This window comes from Acanthochromis polyacanthus, chromosome 11, assembly GCF_021347895.1.
Source record: "Acanthochromis polyacanthus isolate Apoly-LR-REF ecotype Palm Island chromosome 11, KAUST_Apoly_ChrSc, whole genome shotgun sequence".
In the NCBI taxonomy this organism is placed as follows: domain Eukaryota; kingdom Metazoa; phylum Chordata; class Actinopteri; family Pomacentridae; genus Acanthochromis; species Acanthochromis polyacanthus.
In genome coordinates this window covers 31,722,288-31,748,075 of record NC_067123.1, presented here as the reverse complement: position 1 = coordinate 31,748,075, position 25,788 = coordinate 31,722,288, and the positions used below count along the sequence as shown (strand labels likewise).

General features: G+C 41.2%; 1 protein-coding gene across 3 annotated transcripts in view; it reads right to left on the bottom strand.

Annotated features, from left to right (window-relative positions):
• adamts18 (ADAM metallopeptidase with thrombospondin type 1 motif, 18) overlaps nucleotides 1–25,788 on the bottom strand; it is a 202,534-nt gene that overhangs the window by 91,848 nt on the left and 84,898 nt on the right. For all 3 annotated transcript variants that reach the window (XM_051955808.1, XM_051955807.1, XM_051955809.1), the window contains 5 exons: nucleotides 19,523–19,671; nucleotides 6,147–6,319; nucleotides 5,076–5,206; nucleotides 4,294–4,417; nucleotides 3,779–4,023 (listed from right to left, as the gene is read on the bottom strand). In XM_051955808.1, the coding sequence (XP_051811768.1) occupies nucleotides 3,779–4,023; nucleotides 4,294–4,417; nucleotides 5,076–5,206; nucleotides 6,147–6,319; nucleotides 19,523–19,671 (822 nt within the window). The remainder of the gene's footprint in view (nucleotides 1–3,778; nucleotides 4,024–4,293; nucleotides 4,418–5,075; nucleotides 5,207–6,146; nucleotides 6,320–19,522; nucleotides 19,672–25,788) is intronic.

The following is a 25,788-nucleotide window of genomic DNA, read 5'->3' as shown; positions in this document are numbered from 1 at the left end:
AGCAGCAGCCAGATACTGGTTTAACATGAAGTGTTTGGTAGATTTGTGGTACAAAATGATAATTTATTGAATGAATCGTATTTGGACATATCTGTCAGTGGCTTAAAAAGTCAATTTCACTTCCTGGCACACACGTGTTCACACACATGTTCACGGCTTGTCACGTCAATTAACAAGAACAGCACTGAGAGAGCGCAGTCCTCCACCAAGACTGTTCACTACCTGACCTTGCGCTGAACACAGGTGTATGTTCTGCATGTGTACATACCAAATCGCGTGACCTAAATATGTAGCGGGCGACGGGAATTGATGGTACTCAGAAACACCCCCACAATTTCAGCTGTTCCTTGTGTCATTTCCGATACGTCCACAGGGGTAGATTTGTTGTAGGATCACAATGATTTGATCGTCAGCAGGCCGCTGAGGTAGCGTTCACTTGTTGCCATGGTTACCATGCCGCTATCAGACGCTGTGCCGCTATGAATTCTTAACAAATCCGTGGATCCAAACTTTAAGCCATATCACTGCCGAAATCTAATCATTTGGTCCTTGTGTCATTTCTGACTGACCCTGAAAATTTCATTCAAATCCCTGAGTCCGTTTTTGAGTGATGTTGGTAACAGAGGAAGGATTCACACACGCTGATCGTCACATAACTCCGCCATGTTCTTTGGTGGAATAATTAATCTAATTTACCTCACTCTTTCAGTGCTCTAACGGATCTGGATGCAACAGTTTCCATCATGGTAATTTGTCTGGTCTGTTGTCCGCTCATTTCAGCCGTTCTAATATCCATCCATTCTCTATACACCGCTTTATCCTCACTAGGGTCACAGGGGGTGCTGGAGCCTATCTCAGCTGACTCGGGCGAAGGCAGGGGACACCCTGGACAGGTCGCCAGTCTGTCGCAGGGCTACATATACAGACGAACAATCACACACAGATTCACACCTACGGGCAATTTAGAGTGCCGTTCTAATATGTTTCGTGTTTTTTTTTTTTTTTTAAAAGAAAGTGTGTATCAATCGATGTTTTTTTTCTCTTCTTTTGTATTCCACCACAATATGGCACAGTTGTAAAACAGTTTAGCTCCGCTTTGGTGAAGAACATCAGTGAATTAGTTGTTTATTACGGTCTTCAGCAGTAATTTTTGTTGGTAAATGAGAGACATTAGTATCGCACATGTCTGCATCTTCAAACCAGAAACAAGGAAGTGAATTCGGTGAAGTACGTGCATTAAGTTTGCGCTGGGAGCTGCTATGATTGGTGGAACTCACGGGAGGCGGGCCAAAATTGCGGGAAAGTTGTGGTGATTGGACAAAATTGCAAGGCCGTGCAAAATTCGCAGAGATCGGTTGAGTTCGCGTGAATTTGCACAATCGCAACATTGCGAATTCCTGGAGGGACTGATTTTTGGACTTTTCGGCAGCTTTCGTCATGTCAAGAAGCGGTTGCTTCTCAGGTAAACACTTCCTATGTCGCTGGAATAGTGGCAAAATAAAAGCCTGTCACATTAAAAATACGCTTTCAAAATAAAAGCATGGAGGGAACGGTTATTTTAACACTAGCAAAACACAGGCCTGCCAAAATTGATAAACTGATCAACTGACCTTCATAAGGGCAATTCAAACGTGATTCGGCAAAAATACATAACATGCACATGCATAACACATAATGTAGCCACAAGGGGACACAAGCCAGTGTCTTATTGTGCCGGTCCCTAGCCCAGATAAATAATCTGCATCTAGGATGCAGAAGACAGGGTTAGATGGAGGCAATTGATTCGCTGTGGCGACCCTTGAAGGGAAAAGTTGAAAGGAAAAGAAGAAGAAGCACATGCATAACACATGCCTGTGCTCAGTACAAGGTCATTTTTTATTAAAAAAATAAAATTTTAAGTTTAGGGCCACTGTGCTCCTAGGAAAAAAGTTAGTCTGGAGCTCTGGTTCGCCACATCAGAACGAATTTAGACGATGTGTTTCTATCTCTTCCAAAGTTAATGAAAACTGGTAAGTTTTTTAAAATGTTGCTGTTTCCATTGACTTTTACTAAAGTGGTACTTAAAAATGTGAAAAAAAATGCCTCGTGCAATCACAGCTAGTTTACTGAAGTAGTACCTGTGACAATGACCTTCTGGCTAAACTTCCACTTTAAACAACTCTTAAAATGTTGCTAGCACACACTGACAGTACATTGCCAGCAAGGTGCATCTTGTGCCTGCACAGGAGGTATACTGGCTATTTAAAGCTGCAAACATGTGTCTTCAACATGTGTGCTTCACACACTGTCTGCACACACATTTGCATTTTAAAATTAAATAACCACATTCTTTTCAGAGACAGTGTTGTAACTAATCCTGGATAATCCACAGATCTTTCTTTGTTGTTTTCCACTGAAAGACTCGTCCCTTTGAAAACTATTGACAGTCTCTTCTTGATTTGACCCTTTAAGCTGACTTTGATAAAATCTTTGATGAGACATTAACCTTTTTTTGTCATTTGCTTTTTACACTTAAAGGGGAACTTCAGTTTTTTTCAACCTGGGGTCTGTTTTCATATGTCATTTCATACATGTGAGTGATGGAGAAATTAATTTTCGACATAGCTCCAGTATTTAGCCAGGCAGGCAGCTTCGCAGCTCAGCCAGCGAAAAGTATGGGGCAACTTGCCCCCCACGTCAAAGTCCGCCCTAACGTGCAAATTTCGTTCCGAAATCGCGCAATAGCTCCCGCCAAAACACCGGTGGGAGAAACAGCTGTTTGCCTCAGGTGAAGAGAGACGAGTAGAGCGATTTTGTGTCGGATTACAGAACAGTTCGTTTTTTCTAAACCTGGTAAAACTAATGGGTCGTCAGTGTGCATTTCCGAGTTGTGGCAACAGAATGGTGCACTACACTTTGCGCAGCTTTCACAGACTACCGTACTCGGAGAAGGAAACGCTAAAGTTGTGTCTAAACGTTTTACAAATGGACCCTGAAACTCCAGTTGATGCGCGTCGACGTAAAAACTTCAGTAATCCGACACAAAATCGCTCCACTCGTCTTTCTTCACCTGAAGCAAACAGCTGTTTCCCCCACCGGTGTTTTGGCGCGAGCTATCACGCGATTTCGGAACGAGATTTGCTTTCTAGCGTCCCGAGATTTGGATACAGACCACAACAAATAGCGATCGCCAAGTAATGTGGAGGTTTTCGTTCACTTCTCATCGCTAGTATGTTGTGGGACACTTGTTGAGACTATCCGAGCCGATCAGTGAGGGGGAAAAAAGCACGTTAGGGCGGACTTTGATGCGGGGGGGCAGTTGCCCCATACTTTTCGCTAGCTGAGCTGCGAAGCTGCCTGCCTGGCTAAATACTGGAGCTATGTCTAAAATTCATTTCTCCATCACTCACATGTATGAAATGACATATGAAAACAGACCCCAGGTTGAAAAAAACCAAAGTTCCCCTTTAAATCGTCTCGCTTGCCTTAAAGACAGTAGCTCTGCACATCATAGGCTGTTGGAACACCAAAGGTGTTAAGTTAAAGGCTTAAGTTAAAGCCTTCCACAGCATCCATCCATTCCCACAAGATTCTTAACGTAACCAAGCACCAAAAACAATCCCTCATAGAGGATTTGCAGGCCGTTACAACCATCCCTGTTCTCCACATTATCCAAACTTCTTTTTTCACCTAAACCTCATCATGTCCAGGCATTAAAACAAGAGCAGCAGCAGCTCTGCCAGGGACCCTGTCACTGTCAATTGCCATAAACGGATGTCACCCAGCAGCAATGGCTTACTTCAAACACCAGCGTCTCATTAGTAGGTCCAGCGGCATACAGGCTCTCCAGCTTGTTGAAAGAACGCTGATAGTCAAACACGGTCCCACCAAAGTGGAACTTCCCTGGCCAATCCACGGTCCAGTCTCCGGTCAGGTAGTACTTCCTCTTCAGGGATCGGACCGCCAGGTAGCTGGTGGAGACCTCCATTTCCTGGACACGAATGCTTCGAGCCCCAGCTGGGACTGTTACCATGGAGTAATACTCTGAGTAACAAAATAGAGGGAAGAAAAGTTACAATGAAATCATGTTTACATATTTTTTCATTAATGTTTTGTAATTCGTATGACATGTTTCATCTTGCTACCGTCATGTATTCAATCTTTTTACTGCTGAGTCAGTCCATAATAAGTAGGATTAGATTGCTGTCTGTCCATGGTTGTACTCTATGTCCTTGTTTGTCTGCTTAAGTCTCTCTTTCTCTTGCAAAAATACATGTACAGACACATTGCTACCAAACACAAAGACAATCTTACCATTAGCCCGATGTTGGAGGGTATACTGGCCCTTAAAGAACTTACAGGTGGAGTTGTCTCCCCTACAGATTCCACAGGCATCCAGAGAGGCCTTAGAGCTCAGAATCTGATCACATCCCACTGCCTAAACACACAGATACAAAAACACTTATGCCATCTGTATGCACAGAGTCAGAAAAAGTCAACCAGCTAATGGAATTAACATCAACCCCACATATCTTGACATCTGGTGTCACATAATGACACTTAGCATCTGGAGAACAATAACATAATCATGGTCGTAAGATGCAGCATGGCTCTTAAAGACCCCTTCTGATCAAAATCTGGCTTTTTCCCATGTGATGTCCATGTGATATTTTTTATGATAAAATAAGGAGTCAACACCATGGCTGAGTATTTGTGTCAAAAACATGAATTGAGACTTCTAAACATGCAAGTTCTGTATATAGAGATGAGTTTTTAGGGATTTAATCAACAACCAGAGAGGGACTTTAAGATTATATGAAACATAACAAGGAAAGACAAAAATGCAAAAAATTTGGTAAAACACAGAAAAGCAGACTAGATACTGTAACAAAGTATCTATTTTTTTGCTTCCAAAATGCTCAATGTATTCATATTTTACACTGCAGCAAAAGTAAAAGCAATGCAGGTCAAAAAATTGTTTCAAGCAATCTCATATGTCTTTGCAGTATCTGATTCTTCACTGATGCTTTTGCTGAGAGAGCGAGGAGAGAAAAAGTTTCACTGATGAGTGTAGTGAATCAATACAGCAAGTGTACCTCACACACTCCATCAATGCAGACATCTCCATTGTGGTCAGAGCAGGAGGTGCCGTCTTTGACTTTACTGGACATGGCGAAGAAGAAATCAAAGTCTTCTGCAATGCAGTACAGCTTACAGATGTCTTCATCTGCGGAGAAAATGAGAAATTGGGCACAGTAACATCAGCAAGAAAGGTAGCATCAGTAAAATATGCGACTATTGATTCACCAAAGTTAGTCAGTGATCCGGTCAGTTTGAAGTTACAAAGCCGACTTCATTGCAACCTGTTACACATACAGTATGTACAGCTCCTGCTGCAACTGAAGTAGAAAAAAACAGGAACCGACTCTCAATGCACCCAGGGGTATTCATGTGGGGCTACAGGTTTATTTTGTAGTTTAGATCAGTTATCACAGACAAGTCTCTACAGCCTTCTTTGATTAAAATAATTGACGGTGAAGGTGACTTGGCCCAAGGTCCCAGAAAACAGTTCAAAATCTGTTCCTCTCTGCATCGCCCCCCATTCATCAACAGCTTAAACAGGCCTGGGACGGCAGCCAAACACACTGCTCTCCTTCACTGCACTCTCTCTCTCTCTTGCTCTGTGTAACAAAACTGGCCCACAGGCTTCCTTTTTAAATCTATCCCCACTGTGTCAGAGGGTGCAGGTGTCTACATGTCTGCCATGCACATTACATACAGAGATAGTTTCCTCCAGCTCTTTGACCCTAATCAGTTCAGCAGTAAACACAGGTTGGCATTAGAAACATTTAATACAAGTGATTTGGACTAGCAGACTACAGTAGGGCGCAGAATATAAAAGATCTGCAGAATTACAACAATAGCTTGCTCAGAGCAATAAGCAGTTCTTTGTGTATTTAGGAGTTCTGTTGTCTTTGAAGAATAAGCAGTATGTGCCAAGAATATAACAAATTGCTGTACGGTTAAACACATTCTAAAGATAAAAACATCTCTTGATTCACAAAAATAAAAGTGTAAATACATCTACAGAGAAAGTTTTGCATGAATGAACTGCAGGACTAATCAGACTACGACTTGTTTTGTCTTGAATCAGCTCACCACCTTACCATCCACTTTGGTGTAGGGCTTCCACTTATAGTACCAGCCCCTGAAGGGCTTGCTGTTGTACTCAGCGCACTGTTGGGCCCGGAAGTCCACAGCATCAGGAGAACACGGCTGAGCGTTGCACAACTGGTTGAGACGGCTGGAGCCAGAGCAAAATTTACCATTGTTCTGTGGTCTGGATGGAAGACAACACAAGACAGGGACAAAGGAGAGGAGAAAGTAGGTTTTTTTTCTTCCTATAGTACCATTGGAAATGCAATGGCAATGTCAGTGCAGTTACAGCAGTAAATCAAATGCTCTAATGTATCTGCTCAGCTCACAGAGGAAACATGTGCTCATTGGACAAGGCCCACTAAAGTTTCTCTGTGGGACTGTTTTTTGTTCTATGCTCATTAGCCCATTCATGAAATACAGCAAAGTTCTAATATCTAGATACAGTGATGGATGTTGAGGTCTTAGATGCATCACGGTATCAATAAATAATTGGTTCTGGTAACTAAAGTTTTGGATGTGAGAGAAATAGGCTGGTCTCTGAATAGGAGCCACTTTGACAAGGTTCAAATCATTATGGCTAGATGCCAAGGCTAGAGTATCTCTCAAAAGGGATGAAAAAAAGTATTTAGTGACAGTGGTCTGAGGGTGACAAACCATGAACCAGCAACAAGCTCTTATGCTGGAGCCAGTATGACTCAACGTAGATCCAATTTGTAATTTACGGATCACCATCACACTTTCAGAACCTGCAAGCACACAAGTATCTACATGATGTAAATTTTGCAATCTCCAAAGTCTGCGAGAAGATTATCTGCCACTACACTACAAAGGCAGCATTGAATATCCGGCAGTAGTGTGCATGTATTGGAATCTGTAGACATATGTATCTACTGTGCATGTGGAGAATAGTAAAACAATAACAACCATGCATTCGTGGTGTCTGCACATGTGCCTCCATAAGAGAGTATAACAGAGGCTTTAAAGGATCTCGTGTTAAGATGTTGGTGCCAAATGCCATTGTACACTTTTAAAGATTTAGTAGAGTCGTTCCTCGGTTGATCGGAGCCGTTTTGGTGGCATGTGGAGGATTAAGACCATATTAGTCAGGTGTTCCCAATGTTTTAGGTTATCAGCAGATGTGGAGAACATATCCTTTAAGAACAGTTTGGGGCAACTGCTTAATTGACTTACTGCTGTGTTAGATGTTGTTACCACTCAGTATATTTATTCATTGAACATGAAGTTAAAGGAAAAGGATGCGTAACTGAGCTAAAACAGAAGAAAACGATCTTTTGTCTTCAGATCCTGTCCATAGGAACGTGCAGATTCTACCTGCGCTTGGCCAGGAAACATGCCAACACATAAGCCCCCATAAAAACACATGAAAAATTTTCAGCTTTGTTTTTTGGACAGATCTGGCAAACAAGAAATATTTCCTCTGCCAAGGCTAGAGCCAAGATGGAGGTATGTGATCAGTGCGTTCGTCTTTTGGCTTGTCGTGACACTTGGTGAAGAGGTGGGGCATGGGTCCCCAACAAACTTTGGTGCAGTGAAGCATGCTCTCTTCATGTGCCCTTTTAGTTATTTCCATTATTTTCAAACAGAATCAGGCTAGCTGTTTCATTATATCCATTCTAAAAAGTAAACTAAGCAGCTACAATTTCATATTTATCTTATTGATATGGAAGATGTGGACCTTCTCAGAGATCCCTCACTTCAAGAAGGTAAGCAATTCATGTAATTCTGTAAAACTTTTTCCGGAAGCTTCACAGTGCTCATTTTTCCATCAGTATTCCCAAACAGAGAATCTTTAAACTGAATAAAAACATTTATTTACCTAAATAAAAGCACTACTTTGTTCCATGTCAACTGCAGCTTCATCTGTCAGTGAGTGGTTAGCTTTGAGATCTAAGTGTAAATTAATGTTTAGAACAGCAGGGTTAAGAATTAAAAAGGATGCCATATCACATTTAAATGAAGGCATAGAACATGAACTGATAAAGAACCTTTAATATATCACCAAAATAATAAAAGCCATCATCGCTTGGTAGAAAAAGACAAGCAGTCTTGACATTGCGTGAACATCAAGATGCCATGTCACACTTCTTGGGCTTTCTAAAGTCATGCCAGGCATTTCTAAACGACCACCAGTAGAGAAAATTGAGTTTAGCTGTTTACCAAAGTGGTCTGCACACACAGAGAGACGGAGACTGGGGAACCATGCAGAGCAAACATCTCTAATAAAAACAATTCACTAAGTGTTACAATGTAATGAAATGCTTTGGCAAAGGAACTGAAATAGTGCCTAACAGAAACTGTAAACACCACAAGGAGAAGGCAACTAGAGGCATATTTCTTTTGATTTTTCTGCAGCTGTACTGAAAATGTCTGTGACATGGAAGTTGGCAACAATGAGAAGCAAACATACATGTTGACTGCACTTTGCTTTTCCTCTCACAGTTCATCCTCTCCTTTCAGACCTGGACTTAATGAAAGAGTGAGTTTGCTGCCAAGAGTGATGCAGCTCCATTCAAGGCGTGTATATGTGTAAATCTACTCTGTGCTGATCTTGCTTCCCTTGCTTAGAGGGGGGAATCTGGCCCAGGTTTTCATAGTCCTGATCCTATTAAGACTTAGCAGCAGACAAACGCAGCCCATATGGTAATGTGCTTGTTGCAGGTCAGCAGGGGACTACACCGTCTACTCCGTTAGTCAAGGCCTCCCAATCAGAGGAGCACGGAAGACAGACAGTTTGTTTCAGAATGATAGCTGAATCCACCTCTATGGACTGTGTAGCCCTGAGTTTTATGACGCTCCTCATTTCTCTTCCCTTTCTCTTTTTCATTTGTTCCTCATCCACTATCATCACAACAGTGAATCTGCTTCCAACAACAAAAGAGACGCCAGTTACACCAGATTTTTTAGCCTTTGTATTCAGTCATTCATTTTCTCTCTCTATGCCACAGTTTCAGTGCTTAAATGTCGTCCCAGTAACCTGGTAAAACTGCCCGGTGACGTAAGCATAGGTAGAACTTCTGTAGGTCAGAGGTCACAATGTCTAGTCACCTGCTCAGTTCTTGCTCCTCTCAAGATTCCCACTCTGCATTTCACACACATGCAAATAGATCCACATTCTGCTACTCTGCTGTGGGTGCTAACCCTGATAAATACCTTTACAGGTCTATTGGGAGATTCCACCCAAAAAGGGGTCCATGGTATTGCCACCTCACTGTGCACTCTATTAAGTGTGTCGCAAAATGTGCTACCGACAAAACCAGGTCAAGATCGTGAACCTAATCTCCCAGGCTTGTTGGTGAGGATTAGGTTGGCTGTGTTTGATCTGGCAGGTGGTCTATGGGGAATGGAGGAGCAAGGAGGGAGGGGGAGGAAGGGAGGTCAAGGGAGAAGACTCATTTTTCATCTTGGACTGACTTCTAGAAGGGCAGGCTGATCCCATAGAGGTCTTTTACAAGACTGAGTAAAAGACACATACTCATCTCATAAAATAGATGAATTTGTGCAGAACGAAGTAATTTTAAAGACTGCTCCTGCTGAGTGCAGCTTTTGTTGCAGGGCAGAGGTGAAAATGTACAAGTTAGCTTCCAAATAGCATAAATTGAACATACCTAGAACTTGGTATACATATCCTTTATCCACTGCAGCTAAATATGCAAGGACTAAATATCTTGTTCATGAGAGTTTAGGAGGACACCCCAGACTGACCTGACAGTTTAGTTTGGGGGTGAAGATGACATTACAGACAAGCAGTGAGATTCAGGCTAATCCTTCTTGTTCTGCTTAGATTAAAAGCAGAGGGGCCTTTGCCAAAATAATCGCAGAGATTACTGGGGACAATCACATTCTGGATGTCATGAGTCAGGGACTAAAATGTGACTAAGGGGTACATGCTGCAAGCAGGATAGAGAAAGTGTGTCTGTGTGGCTGAGTTCTCTGGCTAGAGGTTCAGAATGTTGATGAACTTGAAGAGATGCTGTATTAGGACATGCACCAATCTAATTTTATTATCTTCACTGGAGAGGTCTTTAGGTTTTGACAACTAGTTGGCCCATTGTACCTATTCTGAAAATGATATGATGACTGGGCATTATTGGATTTAATATTTAACCCTCGCCATCTTTCCATCCCCTTCTTGTCCCACTGACCTCATAACTCACCATTTAGCAGCATCAGTCCATTCTTTCAGCAGCTTTCTGTACAAAGCTCTCTGTAGTGCCACAGAAATGATAAATGAATTTGACAGATAACCCGGTTGAAAAGGCTGTCGCCCTTTTCGGTCTACCAGTCATTGTGTATAATGTATATCATATGAGAGCTGGCCTGCCTCTGAAAATGTCTTTGATCCCTCAGAGGGATTAGGAGACGAGTCGGCTGTGACGGAGAGAACAGCCACATCAGTATGAAGGTAAATTTGTTTCTTTATTCTTCAATCGAAAAAAAAAGTTGCTCCAATCGCAAAACATGTTTTCAATCAGAAAAAACTTCACTTCAATCAAAAAAACGTTTTCAATCAAAGAAAAAACTTGTTCAAATGCAAAAAAGTATTTGAGACCCAAAAAATTGCATATAAACACGTTTTTTCCTTGATAGAAAAATTTTTTTTTGTTGAAAAGACATTTTTGGATTGAAGTCATATTTTTGGATTTGAGCCATATTATGGGTAGGACATTTGTTTCTTTATTACTCAATGAAAACAAAAGCAGCCCCAACCTCAAAAAATGTTTTCAATAAAAAAAGGTCACTTCAATAATAATAAAAAATTTCGATGAAAGAAAAAAATGTTTTCCCAATAGAAAAAATATTTGAGACTAAAAAACAAATGCATTCGAACACATTTTTTCTTTGATTTAATTTTTTTCATTATTGAATTCAGTTTTTATTTGACTGAAAATATATTTTCTGATTGAAGTCATATTTTTGGATTTGAGCCATAAAATGAGTAGGACGTTTGTTTCTTTATTACTCAATCACAAAAGATATAACTTCAATCAAAAAAAAAAAATTCTATCAAAGCAAAAAAAAAAAAGCGTTCGGAGTGTTTCAACTTTGTTTTGGCATTCAAACACCTTTTTTTCCGATCAAAGTGAAAAAAGTTTTGAAGCCTGTTTTTGCGATTGAATCATTTTGACACAAACATCCCACAGTGGGCGGATGCTTCTCCATTGGTCGGACATGTTTGAGTGACAGGTGTCCACACCAATGACGAATCTCTCTCCAGAAGAAGCTAGAAGCTAGCTACTTGTGTGCGGGGAAGTCAGTCTTTTCTATAGTCGTATGTTTGTGCGGCTGACACTGCATCTGTGGTTGCAGGCGCAGGCCACTACTTATTCCACCACCAGCTGCAGCTGCATTGTAGTATCCACGATACTGAATTTACTGTGAGTACAATGCCCTCAGCATACTTCATATTATAGACTATATAAACACTGTTAAGCACGTTATATTAACGCAGTGGATTAATATCTCATTGCAGGCATCCAATGGCACAACAGTATTTAGTGAGGTTAAGGGATAGGTTGGGCTCTGTCATCAACAGAGTACCTATTGATTTGGAGTACCTCCTGTTTGTATGCAATCAAGAGTTGCAGTTTGCTCGAGCTGGTGCACAATATTTGGAACTTCCTGCAGAGCTGGTTGATGGTCTGCAAGAGCTGACTGCAGTGCTCAGCTCACATCTAGCACAGGATACTGTTCCTCCCATGCTTGCCTTAATGGCTCTGACTTTCAGCTCTAACTCTTCATCTGAAATGTCAGAATAGCATGATCTGACTGACATGTCATGTTCCTTCATCTGTAGATGGTCGATCGTGAAATGCCATGCATTTCTGCTAAACGACCCAGTGGTAAGGAGGTATCCAATGTCATTGTTTCTCTCTCTGGTGTCCGTGATGTGCAGGTGAAGGAGAGACATCCGTGACACTGACTTTCTTTAAAAGTATTTTATTAAAAGAAAGAGCAGCATCAGTACAGACAGAACCTGCCTGGAAGGAGTCGGCCAATTGAATCCCTGCCGACAGTGACCAGTAATCAGGTTTTATGGGTTTTAACATGTAAATGAGTACAACATATGGTTCTTTATTGTCTAACACATGGGAAACAAGTGAGGAGTATCCCCAAACAAACCCCCTGTGTCTACAACAGCTGAAGAATCCCTAAATCAGTATTTTAGACAGAAGAACCCTCATAAAAACACCTCCAACAGGGCTCTGTAAACAGGAGAACACATTCCCATGGCATTGGTTGAATATAATGCAGGTTACATCTGTGGTCAGAGACACCAGAGCAAACACTGCATCTCCTTTCAAAAACAAGAACAAACAAAACAGATTCCAGTCTACTAACTTATTAGGTAATACATGTAACGGATCAGATACCACACCAACAACATCTGCAGAGAGTCACGACTTATCTGTAATTCCGGCCGTCCTACTTTCCCTGTCCAACATGTGGTGGCTATATCGTTGTAGAGCGGAGGAACAGTATCTTGTGCTAGATGTGAGCTGAGCACTGCAGTCAGCTCTTGCAGACCATCAACCAGCTCTGCAGGAAGTTCCAAATATTGTGCACCAGCTCGAGCAAACTGCAACTCTTGATTGCATACAAACAGGAGGTACTCCAAATCAATAGGTACTCTGTTAATATAACATGCTTAACAGTGTTTATATAGCCTATAATATGAAGTGTGCTGAGGGCATTGTACTCACAGTAAATTCAGTATCGTGGATACTACAATGCAGCTGCAGCTGGTGGTGGAATAAGTAGTGGCCTGCGCCTGCAACCACAGATGCAGTGTCAGCCGCACAAACATACGACTATAGAAAAGACTGACTTCCCCGCACACAAGTAGCTAGCTTCTAGCTTCTTCTGGAGAGAGATTCGTCATTGGTGTGGACACCTGTCACTCATACATGCCCGACCAATGGAGAAGCATCCGCCCACTGTGGGATGTTTGTGTCAACATGATTCAATCGCAAAAACAGGCTTCAAAACTTTTTTTTCACTTCGATCGGAAAAAAAAGCTGTTTGAATGCCAAAACAAAGTCGAAACACTCTGAACACTTTTTTTTTTTTGCTTTGATTGAAAATTTTTTTTTGATTGAAGTTATATTTTTTGTGATTGAGTAATAAAGAAACAAACGTCCTACTCATTTTATGGCTCAAATCCAAAAATATGACTTCAATCAGAAAATATATTTTCAGTCAAATAAAAACTGAATTCAATAATGAAAAAATTTCAATCAAAGAAAAAACGTGTTCGAATGCATTTGTTTTTTAGTCTCAAATATTTTTTTCTATTGGGAAAACGTTTTTTTCTTTCATTGAAATTTTTTTATTATTATTGAAGTGACCGTTTTTTTATTGAAAACATTTTTTGAGGTTGGGGCTGCTTTTGTTTTCATTGAGTAAAAAAGAAACAAATGTCCTACCCATAATATGGCTCAAATCCAAAAATATGACTTCAATCCAAAAATGTCTTTTCAACAAAAAAAAACATTTTTCTATCAAGGAAAAAACGTGTTTATATGAAATTTTTTGGGTCTCAAATACTTTTTTTTGCATTTGAACAAGTTTTTTCTTTGATTGAAAACATTTTTTTGATTGAAGTGAAGTTTTTTCTGATTGAAAACATGTTTTGCGATTGGAGCAACTTTTTTTTCGATTGAAGAATAAAGAAACAAATTTACCTTCATACATCAGTGTCTGCCGCGCTGTGAAGTAAGCAGTGATGAAGCCAGTGGAGTAAAGAGGATTATCTAGTTGGAGACTATGAATTTCTGAATGGATTCCTTAATGGAGCTGATATGATGAAACAGGATAATGAAAACAAAACTGAAAAGGCTACATTTTGTGAAGAAAATGCATGACCACTCAACTGAAAATTTGCATTTGAACCTTTAGAAATAGAGGCCGAAAGCCATCACTAAAGTGGCTGTTGAAATTGAATTACGAAATGAAACTGAAATGGTGGTTAAAATGGCAATTGACTGTGACTGTATGGTAGAAATTACTGAAATGTGAAAAGAGCCTTGAGTTTGACTAATGCAGAGGGTTTTGTTGCTGAGGTCATTTTGCAGTAAGTAGAAAGAGACATGAAGTACAGCATACAAGAAGTTCTGTTTGAATATTAAACCCATACATTTTATTACTTCTGAGTCAAAATGTGTTTACAACACAACACTGAAACAAGTAACTCTCATCCTGCTGGGTCACACTTGCATAATTCTTTGTCATCATGCTTGGAAAGCAACGAATAAAGAACAAAGGACCATGTGTTTCGTACAAACTGCTGGCTTGGTTTTCGTTTTAAGACAACCCAGTGTTGTCTCATCTGCTTACCAGTTGTTGTAACTAGTTATTTACTCTGCCAAGGAATGTGATGATCGGCGTATGTTTGTCTGTCTGTTAGCAACATTACTCAAAAACAGAATGAATGGATTTGGATGCAATTTTCAGGAAAGGTCAGAAATGATACAAGGACCAAGTGATTGGATTTTGGCAGTGATGCAGCTTATAATCTAGATCCACGCATTTGTTAAAGATTTGCGTATCATTACAAGATGGCAGAACGGCGTCACTGTAACTATGTCTACAAGAGAACACTATGTCAGCTGCCTGCTGACGATCACGATTGCAATTGTACTACAAATCAAGTGCTGTGGACTTATCGGGATTTGCTCATTGGAAATTATACAACTGAGCAAGGCTTGGAGGAGTACTGCGCTCTCTGAGTGCTTCTCTTGTTAGTGTTTGTCTTTTGTTTGTGCTTGAATTCACTGAAGAAATGTGTATTTTTAGAAGGAATTGAAAAAATTTGATTTTTCTTTTCTTTCTTAATGTAGATGTACTGGCTCAAATTTGACCCACAACACCAGATGCAACCTTTGTTTTAAATCCTTTGTTTTAAAGCCACTTATCAAAATGTGTTTTATTGTTTTCAGCATATATCGTGGAGGATGTAATGAAGCCATTGTTTTGATCAGAAAAAAATTAAAGGTGCAACATGTTTCTGAACTTGAAAAGGAGTCTAATTTTATCCAAATCAACCAGAACATTGTCATTCCTGATCTATCTGAAGCAACTTTTGTGGTTTTAAGAGATATCAATATTGTGTGTTTTGTGGCAATTGTAAAAAACTGGTACAAAGACACAATTTACTTTTAGCTGACAAATGTTCATGTAGTTTTGACAGTCTTTGGAAGCTATTTTGGTGTTTAGCAGTCACCCATCACTTTTTACTGCAAGTTAAGCTGAATTCCCTTTGGAGCTTTCAAGCTCTGTGCGGTCAGTCTGTAGCCTAGCCGCTCTAGACAACCCACGGCAACAAATTTAATTCTCTGCCAGGGTGGGTCTAGTTACCCTCGGTAAGCCTCGAGGTTGGATGCTCCTAAAACTGGCCGACGAATCACCATGAAGTGTAGAGTCAGAAGACGGGTGTAACTAAATGACGACAGAGGCGCAACGATTCTGACAGAAACAACCGGAAACAACTAGCCTAGCCGCGCTAGACAAGCCACGGCAACGAATTTAATTCTCTGCCAGGGTCGACAACAGTCGTTGAGCTCCATTAGCACCGACTCTGAATAATCTTTCCGTTAACATGTCTGTAATATACTTGAGCTTCACCCATTGACTGTATAAATAAGGCTTCACCGAACTCCCGCATCCTCTGATTTCCGGCGCTCTAGGAACTACGTCAGCCTATTCATTGCGCTGATTGGTTGTATACCTACCCAATTGCTGCAGAGTGATTTGAAAGACAACCTTTTAGGCCGCCTCCCTCCCTGTCGAGAGTTCCTAGACCCTTGTGTCTTCAGACGTGGGTCTAGCGCCGCTAGGCTAGTCAGTCTGCACAGTGGCTGTTTGTTTTTGAAGTAAAACAGACGGGATGCTCAGTGCACGAGATATTGAATGCTCAACAATTCAATTCAGAGCCAGTTCAGAGAGGCAAAGACAATGGGTATACAAGACGTCAGAGAAGACACAGAAGAAAGCAGGAAACCTTTCTGTCACTCTCTACATTGGTCAACAGCATCAGTCGACAAATAGCAGATTTCATTTATAATGATTCAGAGTACAACACTCCCACAAAGGAAAAATGTTTGTTTGAAAAATGTCAGGTTTATAAAAAAAAGATTTGTATAAATAATATTAAACAAAACAAAATACAGGTAAAATAAAAAGACATTACTAAGACAAGAGAACAAATTACAGTCAAGACTATTTTGAGTGATGAATGAATGAATGAATGAATGAATGAATGAATGAATGAATGAATGAATAGTCATTTCTGTGTAGATCCACATTTCAGGATTTTATAAAGGGAACGTGTATCTATTTTACTTTTTATAAATGCTCTGTGGCCACGACTGTATAAGCCAATAAACAAAGTTTCCACATGAGATTGGATATGACATACTACTATGATCTAATGTGTGAATTAATCCACACACTAATAGTACAAAAACAATACATCCATTCTCATAGAGTCTTAGGTCTATCCACCAATTGACTAGGTTCAGCATCCTTGGACATTAGCCATTAAATTTCCCTCAGGACTAATAAAGTATCGATTTATCTTTTTTTTTCTTATTTATTTTTGTTTCTTTTTTCTTTCTTTTTCTTTTCTTCTTTTTTTCTTTTTGTCTGCATATCTGCTCAAAAATGACACCAACCAGCCATGGTGTCCTTACTTAAAGCTCGTGTCCGGAGTTTCTGTTTGTTTTCAATTTATGTATCATTGTTTACCAAAGCTTAAATGTGTTAGTCTAGTTCGATACTATAATATAATGTTAGTATAACGCGATATGAAAATTTATTCATGAGCTCCGCCTTCCTCTCATAGACCCCCATGTTATTCCAAAAGCGCCGGTCGGCAGCTAGCCAATCAAGTTCAAGCTTCCGCTTTGTAATGCTGTCAATCAACGGTTACACACACAGCAAGCACGCCCATGCAGAGGTGTGCGAGCTACACACTGCGCAACCGCGCACACATTTGTTTTGCTTGTGGAGGAGAGAGCATCAGGGATCAGCAACTTCCAGAAAAGTTACCAATCCCACGGCTTGTCAGGCCAAGAGATCGCAGGACGTTTTTTGGCTCGGGGTGCTCGCGTCGCTCCCCGACCAAGGCCTCCATAGCCCGCCTGACGGCTTCGTTTAGATGCCCGACCTCTGGAGGAAGATGTTGGGGCGTCTGGGACATACTCTTCGTCAGAGGAGTCATGCAATTCTGAACTCTAGATAGAAATAAATAAACAATGTAACACATATACACGCGTAAATGCACTAAGTTTGATAAACAATGTCATCGAGAGGGATACACGAGTGTAATCACATATTGAAACTTTACTCGTTCGTCCTAGCAGATTCATGTTATTTTGGTATTAGGACAAGTTAGACTCAATACAGAATTCTAACGTAATTCCTTTATTATTTACTAAATGTAGAAGAGTGGAAAACAGCAAAACAGGCAAGATGCCGCAGCACTCCGGGTACTCCTCTCAGGTACTGCGCGCGTGCACAAATAAAGGGGCGAAATCAGAGGGAGGGTGGAACCAACAGTGTTTTGGGAGACGCTGCGATTCAAACTCCGGACACGAGCTTTAAGCTGCATTCATTTTTAAAATTTTTTTTTTTCCTTATTTGTAATTGTGACCACCACCTGCCCTTATGGCAAATTAACCTATCATGTTTGTTTCACGCTGTTTCTTACATTATGCCATTGAGGGCTGTGCACACCCAAGTGAAACATAAAACAAACACAGGACAGACAAAAAGTGAGGCATAGACAGTGTTCTAAGAGAAAAGGTGCATTATATTTATTTGTGCTCTTTAATTCACATCTTTGAAACCAGCTACAAATCCAAGACCCTTCACAAACACCAGAAACAACAGAATCCCAACAGGATCAATCAGGAAGTTGTCAGGAGACCACAGGAAGGATAGAGGAAGCAGAGTGAGATCCACAGACACTAACCCAGCAACCTCCACTGACTCAGCGACCAGAGGAACAAACTCTATTGAGTTTTGGTAGATGCCGGTGTGGTGGATCTGGCATGCATGAAAACCTCCACCAAAGGGGGGAGCTGTCTCCTCCAGCCCAAGGAGGCCCACACAGTATTGATCTATATATCTACTAGTCATTATCCTACAGGAAACTTACTGTGGCTATGTTGTGCGTGACTGAGTGTGCTCATGCATGGGGTCGGCAAGTACATGGCAATGCTGTTTCCTTTAATTATTGTTGTAGTCAATTCTTCCTATTTTTTCCTAAATATTTAGAAAGTTTACAATTTAGCTGACAGTTGGCTCAAAATACAACTAGGAAAAACATTAGAGATGCTGTCTAGGAATTTGCATTGACTTGGTTTTCTGCTAATTGACTGTGACTTCAACAAGCGAAAATTAAAAACACTGTTAATTGGTTCCACCATCCTGCGTCACAGCATGGAGGAAATTGCTAGTTTTAACATATGTTCTCCAAGGACAAGACTTTGGACTCTTAACAGCTGCAAAGCACTACAGCATAACAATGTCTGTAGGACTGACTTTGGTCTATGGATAACACATAGGCACAGTAAAGGCTGAATAGGGGATGAATTATCAGGAAATTAATTTTGTCATTAAATATCCCATTGCAGTTTGCATTGCAGATTTAAAGGACCAGTGTTGTAGACGCAGATACACTGACTGCATGCCGAGTCAATCAACTTCACTATTACTTGATCGCACCGTAATGACAAAACAACAACAATAAAACCATTCTGTGTTAATTGAAAGTAAAGAAAAGGTCTAAAAACCTCCAATAAATCCCCAGGTGGTCTAGGGAATAACAATGAGGACTGCACATCTGTTATGAAATACAACTTTAACACTGAGAACTCTCACGTGCTTGTAATGACATGCTCAGCGCTAACGAAGAGATATGCTGTGTGGGATGTGGGTCTGCAGAATTAAACTTGTGTGAGTGAGCAGCAGTAAGGGACATTTGCTGACTGTCTTGGCAGCTTTCAGAGAAAAGGGCCTGCTATTAGGAGGTTTTCCTTGTCTGGAGCATGGGGAGAGATTGTCTGTCTGTCTGGACTGTCAGCCTGACTGATGAGAGCGGTTATCAGGGCATGTGTGTGAGTGTGTGCGCTCACATTCAGAATGTGTGCTCATATCTATGCTGACAGCTACCTGGCAGACCGCGCTTTCAGGTGTTCAGAGAGGCAGGTTTATGGGACATGAGACCTTAAAGACTCGAGTTTTACTGTATAAGTAGCTGCGTGACAACATGAATAATTTTGTCATCTCTTTGGCTGCTTAATCTCATCTAAAGCCTTAAAATGGAGGTGATGAATTAGATTAGAAGATTTTGTGATTTTACCTTGGGCTGGTGCAAGAGCGTTCCCTGTACATGACCCCTCCTCCACAGGTTCTGGAGCAATCGGACCACTGGGACCAAGCTGACCACTGGCCATGAACTGCTCTCGGCCCGTACTCTCCATATTTAACACACTGACCCCTTCGACACCACTGGAGAGAAGAGAAAGAGAAAGAACGAAGGAAATGAAAGAAGAGAAGACAACAGAAACAGCTTTCTTATCAGTACTTGAGCGTCAGCCAGGGAGTCTTGCCCGAGATTCCTGGTTTGGACAAATGCCCAGCACTACACCTGGACACCCAGACTCTATAGCTACATGCAAAACTCTCACACTCACACTCACACTCACACACACTCACACTCACACTCACACTCACACTCACACACACACACACACACACACACACACACACACACACACACACACACACACACACACACACACACACTATGGCGTCAGAATCGTGTCAAAACAATCAAAGCAACTCGCAGCAACGTGTCTGTACACGCATGATTATTTTCTTACGCGTGCGTGCGTTGTCGTGTGCAGATTGTATTTCACGCGTAACAAGAAGCTGCGTACGTATGAAGCAGCGCGTACACGCCTGTCTGTCACTGTTTGACAAATACTATTACGCGTGCGGTCGCCATACACAATAGAACGTTTCTGCACCGTGCGTACCAGTCCGCCTCACATGAGCGTGTCGTGTAATTGGCCTTTTCATTTTAGTCAGCCAGGGGAGGCAGCAGTGAGCCATACTGGCGGAAAAGAAGAAGACGAAGAAGAGTCTCCCCTTTTCGACCGAGGCAGTTCCGGTTCGAGGTTGGAGTCGGTGGCCGATTCGGCTCCGGTTTTTTGTTTTTCAACAGGCGGTGGGCCGCCTCCGGGCTCCAAAAACTGGGACTCGCACCGGCCCCAACTCGTTGCTGGGCCAGAGGTGGCCCGAGGTGAGAGCCCAGTAACGTCAGGGGCTGGGGTTACAGTCCGACCGTCAACAGCGGAAACACAGAAGCGCCGTTTTTAAACAGCCGAGCGAGCAGCAGTAATGTTCAATGTTTGTGTTTTAAAAACCGGTAAATATAGAAGCAAAATCCAAGCAGCAACGGTCTGAGGAGGAGACCCAAAGCTTCCTGGAACTGTGGTCTTCATATTAAATTCAGTGGAAGTTAGAGGGAGCCTCTTGGATCACACCAGTGTTCGAAACAATCCAGTGGGAGACGGCTACAGCTGTACGAACGGAGCCTGACTAACTCCTCAACAACTAAAAAGTTCAGAAATGACGACAAGAACCAGAAAAGGCAGCCGGGATGCAGCAGTTTTTGGCCAAAAAGAGCCCCGATTTTTTCCGGCTGCATTCCGTGATTCCAACCAGGTCCCTGACCGGAACAGCTGAGCATTCCGTGACTCCAACCGGGTCCCTGAACGCAACAGCTGAGCAGGAGTTGATGCAGGCCGCAGTACCGATCATGATAGGTAAGTTTTATTTCTTAAACACCCTGCTGTTAGCCGACTATGAATACGCCAGCTACAACAGAGCCACATCAATATTATGAACGTTACGCCAGCGAACGTGGTCCGGACACAGGATCAGAGGTCGACTATTTGCTAACCAGTTAGCCACTGCTAAGCTAGCAAGCTATGAAAACCGTCTTATAAAACCTGAGAAAAGCAGCAGCAATATTTCATTACCAGACCTGTATTCAGAACCTCCCATGTTGTTACACAATGGCCCATTAATCATATTGCTGAACTATATGATAATCATTGAAATTTCCCTTGAAGAACCAATAAACTGTTTAACATTATTAATACGAGTCTAAAACTTATTCAAAAGATCAAATTAACACAATGAAGTGAGGAATACTGTTAATGTGCAGCTATTTTTATAATTTCAAGGTAAAATGCTGATTGTTCTGTGATTTTCCAGCTTTGCAGAAAATTCAATGCATTCATTACTTATACACAGATTTCTTTGATGGTTTTTAGTTGTTACTCAAATATATCAAGGCATTTAGCACTGCTGGAAATTATTACCGGCATTTTTTGTAACATTTTCTAACATCATACGGACAAATTAATAATTAATGGAGAAAATGGTTTTAAATTACAGATGCTATCAACAACATTTCTTGTTAATTTTATTTAGTTGTCGGCCTAGGATGATGAGGTCCAGTTACCAGGATCACTACTCTGCAGCTTACTGGTTCCGTTCTGCAGCTCCTTCATGCTGTCCTCCTCGCTACAGACCAAATCAAGTAAGATTTTGATTTAATTAATAAACACCATACATTTACAATAAAAAAATCAAGTAAGATTTGTTTAGACTATGCAGACATCAACATGATCAATATGTTATCTTTTGGCCCATCCTAAAATCTCAACGTACAACATTTATTTTAATCAATCAATCAATCAAAGTTTATTTCTATATCACGTTTCTTACATAAAGTAGCACTAAGTGCTTAACAAATTAAAAACAAACAATAAAAAGACAATGCCCCACATCCCTCCCAACTCAACTCCCATCATACTCCCTATCAAGACACGGACAGTCACACAACCACGCACACACACATACACACTTCTACAACAGAAATAACTAGAAAAGCACGCAGAGAGCGCAGACTTCCGCCAGGCCATCTGTCTGTCTGTCTGTCTGTCTGTTTGTTAACAGCATAACTCAAAAAGTTATGGACAGATTTTCACCAAATTTTTTACAGAATGTCCGGAAGAGCAAAAGTAACAATCAGTTAAATTTTGGAGGTGACCTGGATCACCGTCTGGATCCAGGATTTTTTTGAAGGACTCTGTACAATTGAGAGATGGCCGCCAAAATCCGTCCATAACTTTTTGAGTTATGCTGTTAACAGACAAACAGACAAACAAACTCCGATGATTACATAACCTCCTGGCGGAGGTAATAAGTTAACTGTGTTCATGAATATAGAAAATAATTACTGACAACTAATGCTGCTTGGGTGCTTTTATGCAGGATAAAGGAACCAGGATGCTACTGTGGATCTGCTGCAGTATCTGGAGACGTCAGAGGAACGGTTCTTGAAACAGATCTGAAGACACCGAGACCTGACCACTGCCATGCTCCAGAACATCCAGAGGACGGATGAAAATTCAAACACCTTTGCTGGACTGATGGGACGCATGGTGTCGGTGCTGGAGCAACTGTCACAGAAATAAACTGCATTGTCCACTATTCCTACCTTTTTTAGAAAAAGTAATCATATTTTTTATAAATTATTTTCCTTCTTAGCAATTTAAGTACACTGGTATTTTACTCTTGCACTTTGGGTGAATACAAATATATTTGTGATGAAAGATGCGTGTTTTGTCTATAATCTACAGAGATTTTATTCAGTGTTAAGTGCACACTTCTACATACACACATTTTGACAGATAATCAGTTGTGCTTTTCAAGCAGATTTCATTCTGAAACATATCGGCAACATACCGGTATGTTGTTTCTTACAACATATGTCACACCAAGCTAGATAAACTGCACTACTGCAGCAGATATATTATTGAAGTGTGCTTACATTACATGTCTACATACACTACTCACAAAAAGTTACTCAACTTTCTGGTGACATTTATGGAAATTGTAAAAATTAATGCTATGGTGATATTAAATCATGAAAGTAGGGCATTTAAGTAGAAACATGCAATAGTGATTTCCTCATCTCAAACAATTTATTAAAACAAAAGCTAACAGCAGTGAAGGGTATACCACAATAAAAATGTCTCATGACAGTTTGCACAGAACAGCAGCTTTCAGCTGAAATCCGGTACAGTTGTGTCCCACCAGTAGAGTGATCACAGATGTTCCCAGACAACAGCTGACCTCTGTCTCATAATTAAGATCATCTATAAAGGTAAATATAGATACTATCATCAATTTATTGCGTTTGTTTAACTGCTATGTAGGTTAGCCGCAGCAAGACGGAGTATCTGTGTGTGAATGAGAGGGACCCAAGTGGAAGAGTGAGGTTACAGGGAGAAGAGATCAAGAAGGTGGAGGATTTTAAGTACTTCGGGTCAACAGTCCAGAGCAATGGAGAGTGTGGAAAAGAGGTGAAGAAGCGTGTACGTGCAGGCTGGAACGGCTGGAGAAAAGTGTCAGGTGTGATAGAGTTTCAGCTAAAATGAAAGGAAAGGTTTACAAAACTGTGGTGAGACCAGCCATGTTGTTTGGTCTGGAGACTGTGTCCCTGAGGAAAAGACAGGAGGCAGAACTGAAGATGCTGAGGTTCTCTTTGGGAGTGACCAGGATGGATCGGATCAGGAATGAGTACATCAGAGAGACAGCACATGTTAGAGGCTTTGGAGATAAAGTCAGAGAGGCCAGACTGAGATGGTTCAGACATGTCCAGAGGAGAGAGAGAGTGAATATATTGGTAGAAGGATGCTGAGTTTCCCCACTGCCAGGCAGGAGGCCTAGAGGAAGACCAAAGAGGAGGTTTATGGATGTGGTTAAAGAAGACATGAAGGTAGTTGGTGTGAGAGAAGAGGATGCAGCAGACAGGGTTAGATGGAGGCAACTGATTCGCTGTGGCGACCCCTGAAGGGAAGAGCCGAAAGGAAAAGAAGTTTAACCGCTATGTAATGGATGCAAACGTATTTGAGGCTAAGTAGCTAAGCTAAATGAATTATGGAATAATAATAAACGTCAGAAGAACTGCAGCCTAGTGGCTCGGGGCTGTGAAGCCTGAGAACCTAATTTAAATAATAATAAAAACTGGGTAAGTTTATCCCCGTGTTTTGGAACAATAGCGCCACCAGCTGGAACCGAACAACTACACGACGCGCTCATGTTACGCGTTATGCTGCGCACGGTGCAGATCAACAACTATTGTGTACAATCAGAAATTGCGACCGCACGCGTGTGTGAGCGCGTAAAAGTATTTGTCAAACAGTGACAGACAGGCGTGTACACGCTGCTTCATACGCACGCAGCTTCTTGTTACGCGTGACAGAGTTCGCGCACGTCATTTCCGCGTACGTGTGAGCGCGTGACCGAAATGTTCTATTATCTTCATGTGAGCGTTAATGCGTGCGTTTGTAAAAAAACGCATGAATTTTACGCGTGACCGCTCCGCGTAGTGTGATTGCCGGTGCGCAGCAATGGTCACACGTGAACGCACGCGTGAACGGGAGGCCATTATAAGTCAATGGGGAAACTGCATTACGCGTCAGGCGCATAGGCGTCAAAGTACGCGCGCGTGTGACACGTTCAGTTGATAGCTGCGCACGCATTTTGACACGATTCTGACGCCACACACACACACACACACACACACACACACACACACACACACACACACACACACACACACACACACACACACACACACACACACACATTTTGTGCAGCACACCCAACTGATCCAAGCCAAATCCTGCACTCATACACATCACCACCTCTTTCCCGAAAAATCCTCTTTCTATATGTGAAAATAATATGGAAGAGTTAACAGCACTCAAAATGCTTCTGTAGGTGTACATGCATGTGTGAGCAGCATGAATAAACAATATTAGTAATTCTTGTTTTAATCAGTATCGAGTAGGGCTGAAACGATTCCTCAAGTGATTCAAGTAATTTGATTCATAAAATTCCTCGAGGCAAAATTCTCTGAATCAAAGCTTTGTTCAATCCACTACATTCTAGACCCCAGGTCACTAACTAGTCTGAATCCAGACTTCATCCTACACGGACCCAGACCAAAATCAATAAATTATAAGGTGATCATAAATTTGACAAGATGCTTCTATTTTAACCAGCACAGCTTTTCTAGTGTTTACAGTATTTATCAGATCAGAGACTGAACTATGAAGGCAATTTGACATTGTCAGACTTTCCTCGTTGGAGTCGGCTCGACAAAAACTAAAACCTCAGTCAGAGTTAACAGGTATGAAGGTGGTTTTCAACTTTTTGTTAACTCAGACTTTCTGCTTCAAACTCATCCATACAAACAGGAGCATTTAATGCATCATTACACTCGTTTTCAGCACAAAATGAACTGATTGTGTGCAGCTGCTTCAGTCAACAGGTTGTCTGAATGGAGAACAATGAGGAATATAAAAATTTATGACAGTAAAAAGCACTGAAACTGGAAATTATGGGAGAAATAAATGGTGGTAGAAAGCTTGTAAATGTGCGTAATGTATTGATTTTACAGATCAATGCAGCTGATTATTTCTAACAAACAGCTGCACAATAAAACTATTAAACTTCATATATTCAAACATGATACAC